Genomic DNA, 19,508 nt, shown 5'->3' with positions numbered 1-19,508 from the left:
TTGTGACTGCACCAGAGAGCCAGCTGCTCCACCTCCTGTCTGTATGCAGACTCTTCACCATCCTGGATGAGACCAATGACAGTGCTGTCATCTGCAAACTTCAGGAGTTTCATCGAGGAGTCACGGGAGGTGCAGTCATTTGTGTAGAGGGAGAAGAGCAGTGGGGAGAGAACACACCCCTGGGGTGCGCTGGTGCTGGTGACGCGGGAGCCAGAAGTAAGTTTCCCCATCCTAACTAGCTGTTGCCTATCTGTCAGGAAGCTTGTAATCCACTGACAGGTAGAGTCAGGAACAGAGAGCTGGGAGAGTTTATTCCTGAGGAGTGATGGGATGATGGTGTTGAACACCGAGCTGAAGTCCACAAACAGAATCCTCACATAAGTGCCTGGTTTGTCCAGATGTTGCAGGATGTAGTGCAGCCCCATATTGACTGCATCATCCACGGACCGATTGGATCAGTAGGCAAACTGCAGGGGGTCCAGGAAGGGTCCAGTGATGTTCTTCAGGTGGGCCAACACCAGTTTCTCAAAGGACTTCATGACCACAGATGTCAGAGCCACCGGTCTGTAGTCATTGAGTCCTGTGATTTTTGGCTTCTTGGGGATGGGAATGATGGTGGAACGTTTGAAGCATGCAGGGACTTCACACAGCTCCAGTGATCTGTTGAAGATCAGTGAGAAGATGGGAGCCAGCTGGTCAGCACAGGTTCTGAGGCATGTTGGTGAAACCCCATCTGGTCCTGGTGCTTTCCTTCTCTTCTGCTTCCTGAAAAGCTGACACACATCGTCCACGCTGGTCTGAAGTATAGGAGCGGGGGAGAGGGGGTTAATGGTTGAAGGTGTTAAAGGTGTTAAAGGTTGCTCTGGAAGACAATCAGAGCGGGTGGGGGGTGATTTAAATCTGCAATAGAACTAATTCAAATCGTTTGCCAGGGTTTGATTGCATATTGAGGAGGGGGATGAAGTCCTGTAGGTTATTGTCCTCAGGCCTCTCCACACTGAAGCAGAGTCGTTAGCTGTAAACTGGTTTTCCAGCTTTTTGGAGTAGCTCCTCTTAGCTGCTCTGATCTCCTTGTTCAGTGTGTTCCTGGCCTGATAATAGAAGACATGATCACCACTTCTATAGGCATCTCCTTTGGCTTGACGAAGCTGTCTGAGTTTTCCAGAGAACCACGGTTTGTCGTTGTTGTATGTTAAGAAGGCCCGGGTGGGAATACACATTTCCTCACAGAAACTGATGTAAGATGTAACAGAGTCTGTGAGTTCGTCCAGATTTGTGGGAGCAGCTTCAAAGACACTCCAGCCAATGCATTCAAAGCAGGCTTGTAGCTCCTGCTCTGTTTCCCTGGTCCATCTCCTAACAGTTCTCACTACAGGCTTAGCAGATTTGAGCTTTTGCCTGTATGTTGGTATGAGGTGGACCAGACAGTGGTCAGAGAGTCCTAAAGCTGCTCTGGGGACGGTGTGATATGCATCCTTTATTGTGGTGTAGCAGTGGTCCAGAGTATTCCCCTCTCTAGTGGGCACTTGATGTGCTGCTTGAATTTGGGCAGTTCGTGGCTCAAGTGTGCTTTATTAAAGTTTCCGAGGATGATAAAAACAGAGTCTGGGTGCTGCTGCTCCGTGTTTGCGATCTCCTCAGCCAGCTGATGCAAGCACGTGCGCTTGCGGGGGAATGTAAACACTGATCAGAACACACGAAGAAAACTCCCGCGGCGAGTAGAAGGGTTTATAGTTAATGAAAAGCGCTTCCAGGTCAGGACAGCAGATCTTCTTCAACACTGTTGCATCTGTACACCACCTCTCATTGATGTAAAAGTATGTCCCGCCACCGTGCGATTTCCCCGTTGCGTCTGAGTTGCGGTCCGCTGAGATCAGCTGGAATTCGGGTAGATGGAGCGTGCTGTCCGGTATGGCTCCATTAAGCCAGGTCTCCGTGAAACACAGAGCAGCAGAGTTTGAAAAGTCCTTGTTTATCCGGGTAAGCAGGTGTATTTCGTCCATCATGTTGGGTAGAGAGCGGAGGTTCGCCAGATGTATGCTGGGCAGCGCTGTCCTGAGGCTGCGCTGATGAAGTTTCACCAACGCACCAGTGCGCTTCCCACGTTTGTGCTTTCTGAGAAGCGCAGCCGCTCCGCCAACTGTTTTAGTTGCTCCACAAAATGTCCGAGTGTACAAAAATTGGAGGAAAAATATCCTGGGAGTGCTGCCGAATGCTTAGCAGTTCAGCCCGAGTGAAACTTAATAAGTTACAGAAACAAAGTGCAGGACAAACTAACTGAAATAACAAAACAACTGGAGAGCTCCAGGCCGAGGCAGCCGTCCGTGCCGCCATCTTCCATCTTATGCCAGCAGTCCTTCCATATTTGGAGGGACACTTGCAGTTTGTCCCCGTACGTTCAGCTTTGCGACACTCTTGCCTGAGAGCCCGGGTTCCATCGTTGAGCCAGGGGTCAGATTTTGCTTTTGGCCACTTGGTCATAAACGGGGCCACAGAATCGAGGGCGGACAGGCAGGAAGAATGAAACCAGGTAGTTAAGTCATCAGAGTGAGTGGAGATGGTGGCAGGTGGGGACCAAGGCACTCGAAAGCAGTAGAAAAGCAAGAAGAGCAGAAGAGGAGTTTAATGCCCGGCAGCGTCGAGTTCCAGGAAGAATTTCCTGATTTTTCTCGGGTCCCAGATAAGTATTCGGACCTGAAAATGGTGTTCAGCAAGACCCGGGCAACTTCATTACCTCCGCACAGGCCATATGATTGCAACATTGATTTCCTGCCGGTACAATGCCTCCACGAGGGAGGCTTTTCTCACTGTCTGCCCCAAAAAGAGAAACAATGCAGCAATACCTGGACAAGGCGTTGGCAGCAGGAATCCCATCTTCATGGGAAAGAAGGACGCTGGGTTAAGACCTTGTATTGATTACTGAGGACTAAATCTAATCACAGTTAAGAATCGCTACCCCCTTCCACTGATCCTCAGTGAGCACAGGGAGCTATGGTTTTCATAAAATTGGATTTGAGAAATTGGATTTGAGAAATGATAAGAGAAGGGGATGAATGGAAAACTGCTTTCAACACACCTGTAGGACATTATGAATATTTAGTAATGCCATTCGGACTAACGCTCCAACCACTTTTCAGAATGGGAGGCAGAGCCTTTAGTTATCAAGCTCCTCTCCTATGGAACCAGCTCCCAGCCTGGGTTCAGGAGGCAGACACTCTCTATACTTTTAAGGCTAGACTTAAAACCTTCCTCTTTGACAAAGCATATAGTTAGGGCTGGCTTCAGGTAACCCTGAACATCCCTTAGTTATGCTGCTATAGGCCTAGACTGCCCGAGGACCATCGGTGCACTGAGCTCCCCTTCCCCTCCCCTCTCTTCTCTCCTCCCACCTCATGTATATTCCACCACTGAATCTTACTAACCTTGTGCTCTCTCTCTACCCTAGTTTGTGCTCTCTCCCTCTCTCTCTGTTCTCTCTGTACCTTCTGCAGGTGTCTCTGGTCCTGGAGCTGTATATCGCTGATGTGCAGTTACTGGTCCCACCAACCTGCAGTGTCTATTTGTTGTTTATTGTTGCTGTTCTTTTCTCTCTGCTCTATCCACTCACCCCAACCGGTCGAGGCAGATGGCTGCCCAAACTGAGCCCAGTTCTGCTGGAGGTTTTTTCTTCTGTTAAAGGGAGTTTTTCCTCTCCACTGTCGCCAAGTGCTTGCTCATAAGGTAATTGTTGGGTTTTTAGTTTTAGTTTTTGTAAAGTGCCTTGAGATGATTTGTATTGTGATTTGGCGCTATACAAATAAAATTGAATTGAATTGAATTGAATTGAATTTTCAGAACTTGGTTAACGATGTATTGAGCGACATGTTGAACAAATTTGATTTTGTGTACTTGGACGACATACTAATATTTTCTCATTCTAAGGAAGAACACATTCAACATGTGAGAGCAGTTCTCCAGAGACTACTTCAGAATAAACTCTATGTGAAAGCAGAAAAGTGTGAGTTCTACGCTGCCAAGGTGTCATTCCTAGGCTTTGTTTTGGCAGAGGGACAGATGAGCTTGGATCCTGGAAAAGTGGAGGCAGTGCGAGACTGGCCGGAACCACAAAACCACAAGGAACTGCAATGATTCCTAGGCTTTGCCAATTTTTACTGTAAGTTCATTAGAAAAACTACAGTACTATTGCTAGCCCTTTACACAAACTCACCTCTGTTAAGGTTCCATATAGTTGGTCACCCGAAGCTCAGGAAGCCTTCTTAAGACTAAAGACAGTTCTCAGAGGTACCCATACTCACACTGCCGTACCCAAAACTCCAGTTTTTCATGGAAGTAGGGAGTGTGGGAGCAGTGTTATCCCAGAGGAACCAGAAGGATAACAGAGTACCCCCTGCTTTCTTCTCCTGTAAATTATCATCGGATCGCATAGTGACTGCCATGCATTATATTAGTGCTTGGGGCACAGCTGAGATTGGTTAGTACTATGAAAATCTGTGTATTTAACTTGACTTGGATGCAGGTGAAAATGGCTTTCATATGTACTTGCTCCCCCCGACACTTCTTGCAAAAGTCCAGAATTGCAATGAGGCACTGAAGTTCTTGGGGGTGGGAGGTAGGGCAGAGACTGACTGGTGGTAGGATGGATTGCTTGGTCTGTATTATGCAGGTGTCTGGTCATCCTTCAGTGAATTGAGACCTCCATAACAGGTGGCAGACCCACTTCTGGTGAGTTGCTGCATGATAATAGTCACAATACATTTCTTTGTTCCTGGATCCCAAGATGGCTAATGATGGGTTTTGTAACCAAGCTGAAAAAGGTTCATTTTTAAGTGTGATTCATATTTTGACTGAAAGGGTTATGGTGTAGCTTCAGAGCCTTCTCATGTAGCCACCATAGCCTATGCTGCAGCCCGCATGCCCTTTCTTAGAATATAACTACATGTCAGTGCTCCAGTGCCTCATACTGCAAGAATTTTTTGTCACATTTGGCTGCTTGTGTTATCTTCTCCAAATTTATGAGGCTAGCAGAGACTATTAATAGTGAAGACAGCATGAAGGAAAGTGATGAATAAGTCAGTAATCTTCTTTTCGGTAACACATATTACAAAGACACTCCACTAGAGACCACTGCCAATGTGGGAATGTGACAGGGTGGTTCCATGGATGACTCCAGCCTTCTTCTTGCTGCTCTGTTGAGACTGTTGTGGTGACTAATGACGGCAGAGACACTGGCTGTGACCTGCCATTTATACATTTATTTATTGTTGTTTTTTCCTCTGTATTTATTATTCTGTATTATGCCTCTGGAAAGGGACACGGAAAGGTTACTCCAGTCTATTTATTCACCGCAGTCATCACTCTCTGTCACAGTTGACAAAAGAACATAAACACAACAATTAGATGGGAAAAGTTTGATTTAAGTGATTTAAAAGACAAGGTGAAACTTCCTGTCATTGTCTATCAGAGAGTGAAAAGAGGTATGCAAATACAATTAGTGTGTGGCATAACATTCAGAGCAAGTCACAGCCTGATCACATAGAATTTATCCATCTGGTATTGTAGTAGTGATATTTTCAACTGAAATGCAATACTTGATTTGTGTGCAGTGCTCTCTAGAGATGCTACCAGTAGCACAGTGAAAATGACTATATTTATGCCAAATATACAACTGGCAGTTGCCTCTTCTGACAGATGTAAGTAGTTTATGTGAATGTGAGAGATATTCCTTAACAAAGAAGTAATGTGAAATTGATGAAAGACTTTGAGAGGAAAAACCTGTATATAATCTTAATTAAGATAAAATTCTGTACCTTGCTATCTACCATGTCCTGCTCATCAGAAATGTGTAAAAGTGTAATAATAGAATTTTGGCAAGCAACCTTATACAGAGCTGCACTAAACCCGGGTGACATCAGTGGTACACTGCAGGCAGACACCTGTCTGTAGCAGACCCCAGTCAGTCTGATGGAAAGTATATGAATGGATTCAAAAGCTAAGAATTAAAAGTATTTTTTTCAGTAATTTCTTTCAGAAATGCTGGGTATATTGGCAGTTAACTGTTCAACTTAACTGTTACTCTTTACTGGCTGGTTTGGAGAAGTTAAAATAGTGGAAATTGTGATGCATCAGAACTGACAATGTAGTGGTCCTGGGTTCTCTGATTGAAATACATTTATAGATGCTGACCATCTAAATTGTTAGTTCACTAATGACCCCTGCTGCAGTGTCTCATGAGGGAACTTATCTCTAAGAAGCCCCTTAGGCCTAACAAACAACAGCACAGAGATAAGTCTGATCTGTCAACACACAAGCCAAGGCTGTGATCTTAGTGGATGGAAAAGCCTCTTTATTTCCTTCTACTTTTTGCTCTGCTACAATCCCTGTTTTATGGCTGCTGTAATGTTCCCATCCTCTGGAGCATTTATCGAGAAAGCAGTGGGCACAGCTGAAAAGCAATTGCATTATTTAGTAGTTTGACTCTGCATTGTGTTGCATTGAAGGTAAAGACCACACTTCTCCAGACTCTCTTTGAACAATTTACTGCCAATCACCAGCAACAACAATTGTAGCTGTAAAGAAACACAACATTCAGAGGGCTGCACTTGCATAAATGCCCTCTGCACCTAGGAAAGTCTATAAGAAGAAGCAAAGCTTATGAAAGTGCAAGAAATATATTTTGAAAAATAAGATAAATGTAACACTGCTTGTTGTGGGAACATAGCACTTTGTGCCCAGTTTAAATGAATCCATATTTACCCTCATAAAAATATGCACAACATGTTAGCACCATTACTGGGGACACAGAAAGAAACGAATAATGTAATACTGGAAATGTCAACTTATAGCCCCTAAAATAAACTGATTGGACCAACAATATCACAGTAATCAGTGCAAATTTTTTACAGATTCAAATTTATTGAATGAATGATCTGTTTGAGGGCATGCCAACACAACTACAAGGAAATACACTGAATATAGTGTTTCTTACAAAACAAAAAAATTGGGCTGTTCATTTAAACTTTTGTTTTGTGCCTCAGAGGTCTTTCAAACGTTTAGATCAGAAATCAGTCCATGAAAAACCTACCCAAATCCAACATGTGTAAATTTAAAAAAAGCAATACAATCCAAATGGTCCAGACAGTCCCTTGGGTTATCACTCTTGATAGAAAGATAGACTGATAGATCAATTGCTAGTTTAAAAAACATTTTCCTGCTATGATGATTATGAAGCACCAATTGGTTAGAGCTGATATGAGGTATACCCTGATCCTTTCACGTATAAGACATATAACAGACTTGAGACCTTTAAGACCTTACCTGACCTGATTCTAATTAAATTAAAACAATAACAATTAACTATGCATTGTGATCATTAACTTGCATATGGACACCAATGCATATGTTTTATTTCTATCTTAAATGGCCTTTATTGGTGTTTGAATGTGGAATTACACTATACATTTTGATCTTGGATTAAATGCTAAGTGTAATATTATCTAAATTCCATCTAGAAATTCTGTTTCCTTAACAGATCACATGTGATGGCATTTTTCTCTCTGAGAGAAATGGACGTTAAGCGAATGATTCACAGAACTCAGTAAATAAGAGAAAGACCTGAAGATAAAAATGCACTATATTCCCGTGTTATTCATCATCTTTATGATCATGCATCTAAAACACATCCCAAGAAAGTGCTCTTTTTATCTTTATTTCTATGTCACTTCCTGCTTTTTTTTCTTTCCATCCTCTGCTTATTTCCTATATCTGGCTTTTAACAGATCTTTATATGCTTTTCCACTTTTTCTTTCTTTTGGTTAGATTCTCCATGACTCCAAATTTCTCCAGTTTACACTAATCTGTTTCTTTGTGGGAGGGAACTGGGACATTTAGTCATCATCACCATCACATTCATCTATATATTCAGACTTATCTGCCACTTTGTCATATTTCTTTCCGTGTCCATTTCTGGGTGTGTTTGCTCTGTTACAATCTACTCTTTCTTTGTCTCCCTTTATATTGCCCTTTGTGCCTCTCTCAAAGGCAATGACATGGAATACAAGTACTGTACCAATGGTAGGCTAATTTGTACATCGCTTGTAACTATAGTGGGAATGTCTTTGGATGATATCTGGTCACAAGCCTTGAATGTTTTGCCCTGAACTCTGTACTACTGCAACGGTGATCTGCTTGTGTGTTTTGGAAGGAATGTTTTCAACTTTTGTCAATGGTATGGTATCTTTAAGGCTGTTACTGACCACAGACTGGAATTGCAGAAAAGTCACTCAGGATATGGCCAAAAGAGAAAATCTATAGCCACCCCCAGTCAAGACAAAGCCAGCAATATACTTCAAATGAAGTTTTTGTCAAAATCATCAAACAGCATCATAAATCCCTCAAGGTGGAATTGAAGGAGCTGTTTGACCATTTTTGCTTCTAAAATGCCAATCTGAGAACTATGCATTTTTCACGCAGTGGTTGTCCAGGTTTGTGGAGGTGAGAAAGTATGCAGGAATTACATTTCTATTTCAAGGTTTCTTTTTTCATTCTTTACACAACTATTTATGTTGCTTTTGTTTGTACAGCTGAGTGCAACATTGTATGAAAAGTGTCTTTATTCGCATTTGTACAAGTCACTGTATCTCACTGGGCCTTCCTGCCTTTCCACGTGTTTAGAGGATACTTTGAACTTGTTTGCTTTAAGTTTTGCACAATACCTGGAGATATAAAATATGTGTCCATCTTACTAAAGTATACTTATTAAAATATAATATAGAACTTATTACACACCAAGCATTAACTAAGTAATCTGTACCAAAAGCATAAGAAACCAATAAAATAATGAAACCATTGCTAAATGCTAATCTATGTACAGTTCTGTCACAGTGATGCACAGCTCTTTGGGCTATCACTATGGATCCAATTGTGTCCACATCGCTTCCATATATGCATCGATTTGGACAGAATCCTTCCCTCCTTTTCTTCAGCTAGAAAGGAGGAAGAGGAGGAAAAAGAGGAAAATGATCATAGCTCATGACCTGGTGACAGCGTGTCTCTGATCTGCTGGGAATAGAACTTGTGGTACATTTTGACCTGTACCCTGTGCCCTCACTTGTTATGTGAAGCACATGGTGGACATTTGCCACTCTGAAGGTCTCTTTATGCATTATAGTGACAGTTCCCTGGGCTCGCCTCTGTCAGCAGAGCAGTTGTCTCTGATTGTGTGAGACTATTGCACAGGCTTATTGTGCATCAGGGGGGAGCGGCAATACTGTCCTGCGAGTGCCCGATAATATTAGATCTTGGAAACTAAGTAGGGCTGGGCCTGGTTAGTACTTGAAGAGGAAACCGCCTTGGAAGACTGGGGGGCACTAAACTTAGCCACTGAGGTTGCACAAGCCAGTGCGGTCTTAGTGTTGGTCCCAAGCCCAGATCAATTGATTCACTGTGGTAAGCCTTAATGGAAGCAGCCAAAAGAAAAAAATAAAGAACTTGTGCATCAGGGGCAAAGCTGCTGGTCAGTATCTGCATGAACTTCATGAGGGGAGTGTCATCTTCTGAGGCTCTAGTCCAAGGAACTTCTGTGGAGAACATACAGTATGCTTGGCAGCCTCATGGTAGTCCCTGTGTTCTTTCATCCACTTTTATTTGCAGCATGTTGTGTATTCTTCCCTTACCCAGGTGGTTACTTCCCAGGAGAGAGTGTGCCAGAAAGCCTGAGACGTGCATGTTTTTCTTCACTCACTCATGGTTATAGGAGTGTGTTTCTGCTTGCCTTGGGCTGTTGTTTGTGTGCCAGTGTTAGCAGTTTTTGTGTGCATTGTTGTGCTCCACCTGAGGTTTGCAGTTGGGTCAGGTCATGGTTGTATGTTATGCCCCTGGGTTTGTTGGGCCCAGTGGGGCACACATATTTCCTCTTATCGCTTTGACCCATAGAGAAAGACCAGACGCATGCACGCCAGTGAGACAGAGTGTGGGTTATGCATTGTAATTCTGTGAATTGGCCACACCCCACTGAACCCTGGGCCATACTGATCCCCTGAACTACCTGAAGCAAAGGCAGTTTCTTTTTGGGAAGATTCTAACCAAAATGCCACATATATGGGAGAGATGCAGACATGACTGATGCACTGGATTTGGACGGACATTGCAGCCCACCCCAGGTGAGCGTAAATAATTTTTTCTTCTTTGAGCTAGTGTGAGGATGGGCCAAGTCCCATAGCATTAGCCTAGAGGGCTGCACTCACACGAAGCATGTTGGGCTATAATACATAATCGATGGTAAGATGGTGTGCTGTGTGTGTTACGTGTATGCGTACAGCATGTTATGTGCAAATATGTGTGTTTTATGTATGTGCATGTGTCTGTGTTTGTGTATGTAAGTGGGAAGAAGGTAAACAAGAGCGACAGTAACAAAATGGCAAAGCACAGGAGATTAATGTGTTTCCATGTACAGAGAAGGGCAAGATGGCAGCTGCTGCAGCAGGCTTCACAAAATGGCTGTCAGGAACCATATTGTATCTGAGAAAGAAACCAGTGGTTTGGCTGAAAATCTGGGTTTCCATCTCAGTCCTTTAAGCCAGTTTTTCTTTAACTCACTCCGCATATGCAATGATTTAAGTATCAGGTAAACTAATTGGCCAAAGTCAGCTTTACTGCATTGCGACAGTTTGCTGTGCGTATTTTCTATTCAATTTCCTCTAAGGCGACGTGCATGTAGTCCAGCATATGTGCAGTGGAAACCAGATGATTTTGTGGAGATTTGGGAGAAAAGAGGAAGTTTGTTGTTCTTATCCTTCTAAAAAAAAAGTGTCTTACAGTAATGTCCACCAGTTGAAAAATAACAGAAATGTAGCTCTCTTGGACTCAGGGTGGCAGCACGTAGTCTGCAAGGTCCTTTTGGTCTCTGTCTATTGTTCAGCAGAAAGGCCTTGTGTACCTCCCCTCATCCCCAGCTTGCAGCCAGGAGAGGGACATGTTTCCTACCTAACCCTATCAAGCACAGAGTCATCTCCTGATAGCACATAAGAAAAAGACTTTTGTGTAAGCCATGTAATTACGTCACATCCAGTTTCAGTGGATGACTGTATCATCAGTCTGTGTGTGCAATTCAGGTACGGAATAGGAGCAGGTTTGGGTCATGTGGATGTGTTGCTGATAGCAACAGTGGTATCACAATTATCCTTACTTCTACAAGAGGCCCTTGTTGTAAATCCATAAACCTTATATTAGTCATATTAAGCCAATTCCCAATGCTGTAAGTTGTCTGGTGAGGACACTCACACAGTAGAAAAATAATGCATCATGATTTGTACTGACACTTGTGGGTAAATGACTTCCATACACTTGGGACCTCTCATCTTCTGATCACTTGCAAGGAATTCTACATCCAGGTACAATGCCAAATGTATTTATAATTACATATACTGTACATGTATGCTCAACTCATATACACATTCAAACCTTACTTATACAACTCCATTGTGCATTTCCAGCGGTGTACAGCGGGGACCAGTAAAGCAGCATGACAAAACTGTTTATTGATGTCCTGATCAATGCCAGCCTCACCTTGCCAAGTCAGGGGAAGCCAACTCATACACACAACCACGCTTAAAAAATTAGCTACACAGAGAACACTGCCCATTGAGCAATAGCATGAGAGTCCAACAGATCTAGGGAGACGAGGAGAGGTAGAACAAGAGAGAAAGAGAAAGACAGAGGGAGGGAGAGAGAGAGATGCTTTCCCCTGCCACCTGCCATCCTGAACCCTCCCAACCAAGCTGTGTCCAAAACCACATTTGACAAATGAGTACAGGGACACAGAACATAGGCAAAGCCCCCAAGCTACAACATTAACAATGCACATACAGCATTCCATAGAGAGCAAAGATGTACGTGTGTGTGTGTGTGAGTGAGAGAGAGAGAGAGAGAGAGAGAGAGAGATAAAGTGGGTTTGAGAAAGTGAGACTGGGACAGCGAAATATTATATATATATATATATAGTGTGTAGAAAGACAGTGAGATGCCATAAATGTGCTATACTGATGTCAGGCTAACCAACAAATATCAGGTTTTATACTTTGCTCATTAAGTTTTAATCAGTTGGTAAACAACAGAAAAAACCTTCCTTCTACCACCTGTCAGCTGGTAAAATAAATTAAAACCTACATTTTTTATACCGTCGTGAGCTACATGTCAGTAACTGTGAACTTTGTGACTCCGGAATCATCACTGACTGACAATGTGTCTCACGTCGTTAGTATATTTCAGTTGTCTTCATGTGATGCTGTATTGCTCTGCAATCGCATTGCTCAGCCTTGAAAAGACCTTGGATTCCTGTAACAATATTCATACTGTATTTTTCTTTGCTGCGTCCTTCCATTACTTGTTATTTGCTGGTGCAATGGAATGCAGATTTTCACAGCAATAATTGAGGTCTTTTGTTTGGTTGTAAAAAGGTAGCCAGTATATAACCATAAAAATAAAATAATCTTGAGATTTCTGTTGATCAGATTTTTTTTTGTTCAACCATCCATTTTCCATTGTTTGCTCAAATTTTTAAATGGATGTGAAAATATTTCAGCCACTAAGGACCAGTTCAGTGACATTTGGGAAATGTGAATCTAAATTTCTAATCTAAACAAAAATTTTAACAAATCATTAACCAAATGAGGATCATAAGGGCATGAACACAAGCAACTACGGTTAGAGGAATGTCCAGATAAATTCTTTACTCAGTATTAAGATTGTTTGACAATTCAGACCCCCACACATGAGCTTTTTGCTTTTCTTTATCCCCTTCCCCAAACTAAATATTTAACATGGGGAATAACATCTCTGCCACCTCCCATTTGCCCTTCATCATGACATCATGTCAGTGTGCCCTCAGCCTTGTGTTTTTATGTAACTGTCATTCTCTCTCTCTTTTTTTTTCTTTCTCTCCCCTCCCCTCCCATCCCACACCCCACCTTTCATTTTACAACCTGCACAAATAACATCTGGCACTTTGCCTGTTCTCCAAGGATGTGATGATTAAGGCCAAATGACAGCCCTATTTCTCCTCTGAGCACCATGGCTACAACTTTCCTCATCGGCACACAAGAACATTTCCATGAGTGCTTTTACACTGATACCAGGGCATATTTCTGTAAATAAACACTTCATGTAATCGGATAAAAATAACACAACTGTAAGAATATCTAGCTAAAAGAACAAGTAGTACAGATGTATTTCTTCAGTATAATTATTCAAACTCTCTCTTACTGAAACTCTCTGCACCAGCCTTGCAGTCCGCCCACACAGGCATTTTACCACATTTGGCCTGTTTAGACTGTGGGTGTGTATAGATATCTCCCTCCTTATCCTGTTTTGTTGCACACATTAAGGACAACTTACTTATTATTCTTAAAAGCACGTTGTGCATGGTGACCTCATGCTATTCCCAACACAGCTCCACCTGACTTCAGCCTGAGTCAAATTTTAATCAGTCAGAATAACCACAAACACCTGCACAGGGCAAGATCACCAGCCCAGCAACCTAATGTTGCTGTCCATGGGGGATGCAAAAGTTTTTTAACATAACTTCAATGCAACGCTTATCAACCTTAACACATAGTAATTTTAAAAAAGGAAAAGCTGGAGACTGAGACTGTGAATATGAAGTAACAAATAGGATGGATTGTTTTTGAGGAATGACTAAATGCAGTGCTATGACTTATTGTGCAATCTTTCCTGAAGCATTGTATATGTCACAGTTTACAATTTGTCAAGATGTAAACAACTATCAAGCTGTAGCCTGCAGCAGAAATGGTAAAATCATACTTCTCTTTTATGTTGTTTTTATTTGTCAAAAGAGATGCCTGGCTTCATCAAGCATAACCTGGATCTGTAGGCAAGCCATTTGTGCAAAAAGCCTGCTTTATATTACAGTATCAACGGAAGATGCCACCCTTTGTATCTATTAGCACCACTGGACTGCAGATAGTTACAGATAGTTTTTGCTGTTTATTTGATTTATTTAAATTACAATACTAAATTTAAATCATCCTTAGTTCTGGTTTAAAGGCCTTCACTGTGAAGCAGGTGCGCCAAATGATGAGTTGGTAGTGGATAGCAATACTGAGGGTCATTAAATCAATTAAATAGTATAAGTAGACAATTTTTATGTATAAACTTTTAAAAAAATAGAGATGCAAAATAACAAGTTATTCCTGCACTCAGCATGTTTTCATCAGCATCTGCTTACTGAGAACTGCAGCCTGGGTGTAAACCAAGAGAGAACAGGTGTAACAACACATTTCCAGCATTGGTGTATACACACTCTGTATGTACATTTAATGTCACACTTTTCATCACAGATGCATCAAACGCACATAGTCCTGACAGAATGCTACAGGAAACTAAATGCACACACTTCAGCAGAAGAAAAGCTTTGAAGCTTTGTCTCTGTAGCTGAAAATACACAGCGGTAGGTTGATCTGCTCCTCGCTAACACTTTGTGAGTTTTGGCAGCACAGTTCTCCTGCCAGGCACTACTGGTGCTAAGGTAAGGACTTATCAAAATGAAGTGTCTTTATTTGGAGCTGGGTCTCCAGAAAACAGAAAGAAAATGTCACTGCGCAAGATGTAATTTGTCAAATATGACAGCTATGCTGCAGTGTTGAACTGGTGGCATTTATGAGCAATGAGAGTGTTCTCCCTAAGAATTACAGTTATTTTAAAAGGTCCAGTATGTTAGTGGAGATAGAGATTTTGCAACAATTGCCATGAGGAATATGTATTTTATCTGACTTGCACCAAGGGCAGTGTAGAAGTAATACTAAATTGTGACTTCTTATGGCAACAGAAAAAAAGACAATGATCACATAGGATGCATATTAACAGTGGATGTGTGTATTTTTCCCATTCTGCTTTTGACCTCCAGATGTCTTTTTTATTTCACTATCAGAAACCTGTCCTGAAAACTGAAAAAATGTGCTAAACATCTCTATGGGAAATGACTCAACATTATTGTGGCTTTTTCACACAGGTTGTTAATTCAACCTGCAGTACTATAAGAAAACTGGAAGCCAAGAATGCAGTGATTCTATGAGCCTTTGATTATTGCAGGTAAAATGTGGGTGAGGACTTTTTTGTTAGGTTTGGTGGTTGTGTGTCTGTTTTTGTGTGTGTGTGTGTGTGTGTGAGGTGTGGATAAGTGGTTGACAGGTCGCAACTGTAGTGTGTTAGTGATCAGGCCGTGTACTTAAACACTGAGTGAACCTCCTTCAGTTGTCAGAAGATTCCAGTCCGTGCTCTACACTTCAGTCTTAAGTTATTCAACTTAGTTAGGGTGTTGCAATCAGTTCATGCCTTCTGTATTCTTCAGTCTACCTTGGTCCATGCCAGCAAAACCGTAACATTTTTGTTGCGTTACTGAGCTAATGAACCTGCTGATTTCATTTACTATACCAAGTGAGAAACTGACAGCAGCTGGCTTGTTACCAATGCTTTTGCCTGTGCACGTATCTCTAAACTAGTGACGCACATATTTTGAACAAGTGCAGCACAAGACAGTGTAGGATTAGTTAGTCCTACCTTCGCAATGGTCTCATGGAACTTGAAAAGTGGGTCCAGGGTTTCTGGTGACTCTGCTGAAAACTGGGCCTCTGACAGGAAACTGGTGGTCTGAAATATAAAGAAAGAGAGAGAGAGAGAAAAAAAAGCATCGTTACCCACAGTCCCACAACAAAATTCTCTAAATAATTGTCTTTCTAGTCATTATCTCATTCATAAACATTTTTCTTACTTTGGGAGCACAACTGTTAAAGTTCAAATAAAAGAAAAGATCACCCCCTTTTCTATTTTCTTTTCTTCTCTTTCTGTTCTAGTTAGTTTTGTTCTTACAGTGAAACAGGTTGGAGTGACCTGTCAAGCTTTTGACAGGAAACAATAGTAAATGCTTTTAAGGCCACGGAGCTGCCAGGACATTTGGTTATGATGGAAAATACACACATACCTCGTGTCCACATATGCACACAGTCCAGATACAGTCATGTAACTATAACTGCACACACCTCCCTGTAACCTCAGCATAACTTGTAATGTCCAAAAACAATGCACCTCACTGTGACTTCAAAGATGTCGTGCTGTCTTTGTCTAAGAGCCTTTTTTTAGTGTAGTTAAAATAAGGGTTGAAATACGTAGCAGACAGCTAAGAATATCAAAGGTTCAAACAGTCAGTTACTACTCAGTGTTGCCTGGAATCAAGAAATCTCTGACAGCTCCTGTGTAGCCTACTAGTTTTAGACACACTGTCACTGCCTTATGCCTTAAAATCTTTCTTGATTTTGAAACAATCATCCAGAAGGGCCTTTTGATTTTTATATTCTCACATTTTGACATTTGATCTTTTAAATTTTTGTTTTTGATAATTTCAATGTTTAACATCTTTGTTGTAGAAATTCACTACATGTATTATTCATATATGTGTCAAATAAAAGCATTTCGTGAGATAGTTTTGCCAGCTACAACTTGGTGAAAAATTAAATTTATTCTCAGAATATCACTCTTGTGCAGTGATATTATTGTGAATGCTCAGGTTGAATAATTATCCATGTTACATCAGTCTGACATGACATCATTGTATTAATATTTGTTTTAACAATTTCCAGGGTGGATTTGGAAGAAAGTTGATGAATTTTGTAAACATGCCAATAAGGCTACTGCTGCAAATGCTTGACATTAAAATTGTCACTCTCACAGTTGTGTGTGTGTGTGTGTTGCTAGCTAATAAACTCAGAATTGAGTTTGGACAGAAAGAACCACCAGTATGTTGCACATATATGGACCCCAAAATCAGTTAGCATGTTTAAGGGGAAATGAATATCTTAACAGCTAAAATGCATGATGCACCTAACCAAGAATATAATTCAGTTAATTTACAGGTATGGCTGCCACAGTCTGGGCACATATGTGGAATAGACGTTTAACTTAATAGTTTACATATTTATGTATTCCAAGAAGGCACAACGAAAGGGTTTTATAAAGCCCTTTTGTGTGCTGCTTATAAATAAATGTGTGAATTATTGAACGGAGCATCTGCTACATAATATGCCACCATTGTAGATGTGAAACTCAATACGTGTATGGCCCCCATCCCTCCCAAAAAAGCCTTATATCAAACACATGGTTACATCTGTGGTGCACTCTCACAAAGCAATCGCTTCAAGAGCAGTTTGAACCCACGAGATTTCTGCAGCTGTTGTATCTTTCTCAGGAACTACTTCAGTGGTATAAAAACAGGACCACTGATAATGCAGATACACACATGCATATACATAAATGTGATTTAAGGATGAGTGGTCGGCCACACACACACACACACAAAGAAAGTGGCTTACACATTTTATGTTACTGTAATAATTAATTGCTCCGTTTTAAGCATTATTGTAATTATTACTTTTTGAGAAAAGCAATTGGTTACTTCACTGTTAATCTTATGATATATTATCACCCAGAGGTTCACAGTTAAAGATCTTGACATGACCATTAATCTGGATTTTCCTATATTAAATATGGCTAACGCTGAAACCCTTGATAATGCATTACCCAAGTATTTCTTGAGACTTTTCTTGTAATTAAAAAAGCAGAATGAAATATTGTTTCTTATTTAATATTTAGTCCTCTTTTATGAACATCATTTCCCATAAGCACTAGACATGTTAAATGTCATTAGATCAAAGAATTAAATAACTTCCCAGTGCAGACATGTACAGAGAATAACAATATAGTAACAGCTCAAAGCAGCAGCTAAACGTTGAAATAATGAGATAAGAAGAGTGCATTTTGTGGCTATAATAATATGGACCAGATCAGCTATAAAATGGTATTGAAGGTGGTAGCAGCTATTTAGTCTTTTGATATTGGAAAGGGCAGATTCTTTGAACACAGCTTGTTAAAATAACCACAAGAGGAAAAGAAAAACTCCACTTAAAACAACAATGCATGTTGTTTGTGACTAGTTAATATGTGACCCCTCAATGTGCATGTTTGCCAGACTTTTGTCATCATGTTACCAATCATATGCACCATATGATCAGGACATTTGTTGTCATGGTAACACTCCTAAACATGGAAGCATAACAGTTTCTCTACATGTAGTTAAAAACTGCTTTGTTAGGTATAGGACAAGATTAAGAAAACCTTTTTAATCATCATACATGTCTTGAATAGGTAGATGCAATATTTTACACAGCAATGCAACAGCTTTCTCATGGCCCAGCCATCCACACCAGCCTCCTCCTAATCTTCCAATCCAGGATTGGTAGAGAGCAAAAACAGAGGGTGAATATTAGACTTTGCCAAATGGTCATAAACATAACTGCAAATAATGACAATGTTGCAGCACACTTAATGGATGTGTAAATAAACTAAGCTACTTTTTACTACTGTAACTTTCCTTACATTTAACCACAAAAACTGTGTAGTTAACTTTAGGTATTGAAACTACACGGTTAAGTTTAGGCATTAAAGCTACATGGTTAGGTTTAAGTACCCAAACTACTTGGTCAGGTTTAGGAGAAAATTGTGACTGCCTACAACCACCATGGGTCGCTATGTACTGCTGGTGCACATTAATCCATGATCGCAATCTCCTCAGCCACATTTATGTCAGTGATAATGCATGATAACCACCATTGAACTCTAATTGCCTGTCAAAGCACTCGGTGTAGTAAACCCCTACTGACCTATATATATGTCTGATACATAAGTCTAGTACTTATTCAGTGCATGATAATATGAGTTTGTTCCATGCATGCACTACCTAATGGAAAAAGGCAATGCCACAGCAGTGAAGAAACATATAGCTGATTTAGCAGATTTAGAACAAAGGTGTTGTGTTGAGGCTGGATTGTCATATTTTTATACAAACAAGAACAAAATTATATTTAAAATGTGTAATTATATTTAGAGTAGTTATATAATAATATATATCAGATGTGTTGTAGTAATACATGCTACCAGTGGAAAACATACACATATAATACCCAGAACTTCCCCGGCATCTACCAGCTGATTCTGCTCTCTCAGTATCGCACAGGGCCATTAGCCATGGATATGCAGTGCTAAGCAGCAGGCTATATCAAGCACCCACTTTGTGCTTCACAGGGTCAGGATGAAGGGTTTTGGAAAGCTAAAGCTTTAAAACAAAAAGAGCAATAGCCTGGATCAAAGATTGCTGAGTTCTATTCACTTTGTACTTAGAGCCCTTTGTATGGCTTATCTACCTCTCATTTCGTTTTTACGAACAGACTATCTTTTGTATGTGTGCCTTGATCACAGAGCTTAGTTCTGCCTTTTCTCCTTCTGATAATTTGATAAAAAAACAAAACAAAACTGTGACCCTGTTGCTAAATGTTAATTTTTCTAGTTGCAAAATTGCAGTTTATGCAGTGGAGCTGACATACAGTGTGTTTAACTGAGTAGTGATACTAATCCTAGTGGAACATGTTGAAGCCAGAAAATTAAAACAG

At 40.9% G+C, this 19,508-nt stretch overlaps 1 protein-coding gene across 1 annotated transcript in view; it reads right to left on the bottom strand.

The window, feature by feature from the left end:
• The window catches only part of naaladl2 (N-acetylated alpha-linked acidic dipeptidase like 2), a 425,480-nt gene that overhangs the window by 77,918 nt on the left and 328,054 nt on the right, over window positions 1-19,508 (bottom strand). Inside the window, exon 13 of the mRNA XM_026305607.1 lies at window positions 15,571-15,660. Within this exon, the coding sequence (XP_026161392.1) occupies window positions 15,571-15,660 (90 nt within the window). The remainder of the gene's footprint in view (window positions 1-15,570; window positions 15,661-19,508) is intronic.

This window comes from Mastacembelus armatus, chromosome 4 (genome assembly GCF_900324485.2).
Source record: "Mastacembelus armatus chromosome 4, fMasArm1.2, whole genome shotgun sequence".
Taxonomy (NCBI): domain Eukaryota; kingdom Metazoa; phylum Chordata; class Actinopteri; order Synbranchiformes; family Mastacembelidae; genus Mastacembelus; species Mastacembelus armatus.
This window is presented reverse-complemented; position numbering and strand designations above follow the sequence as displayed.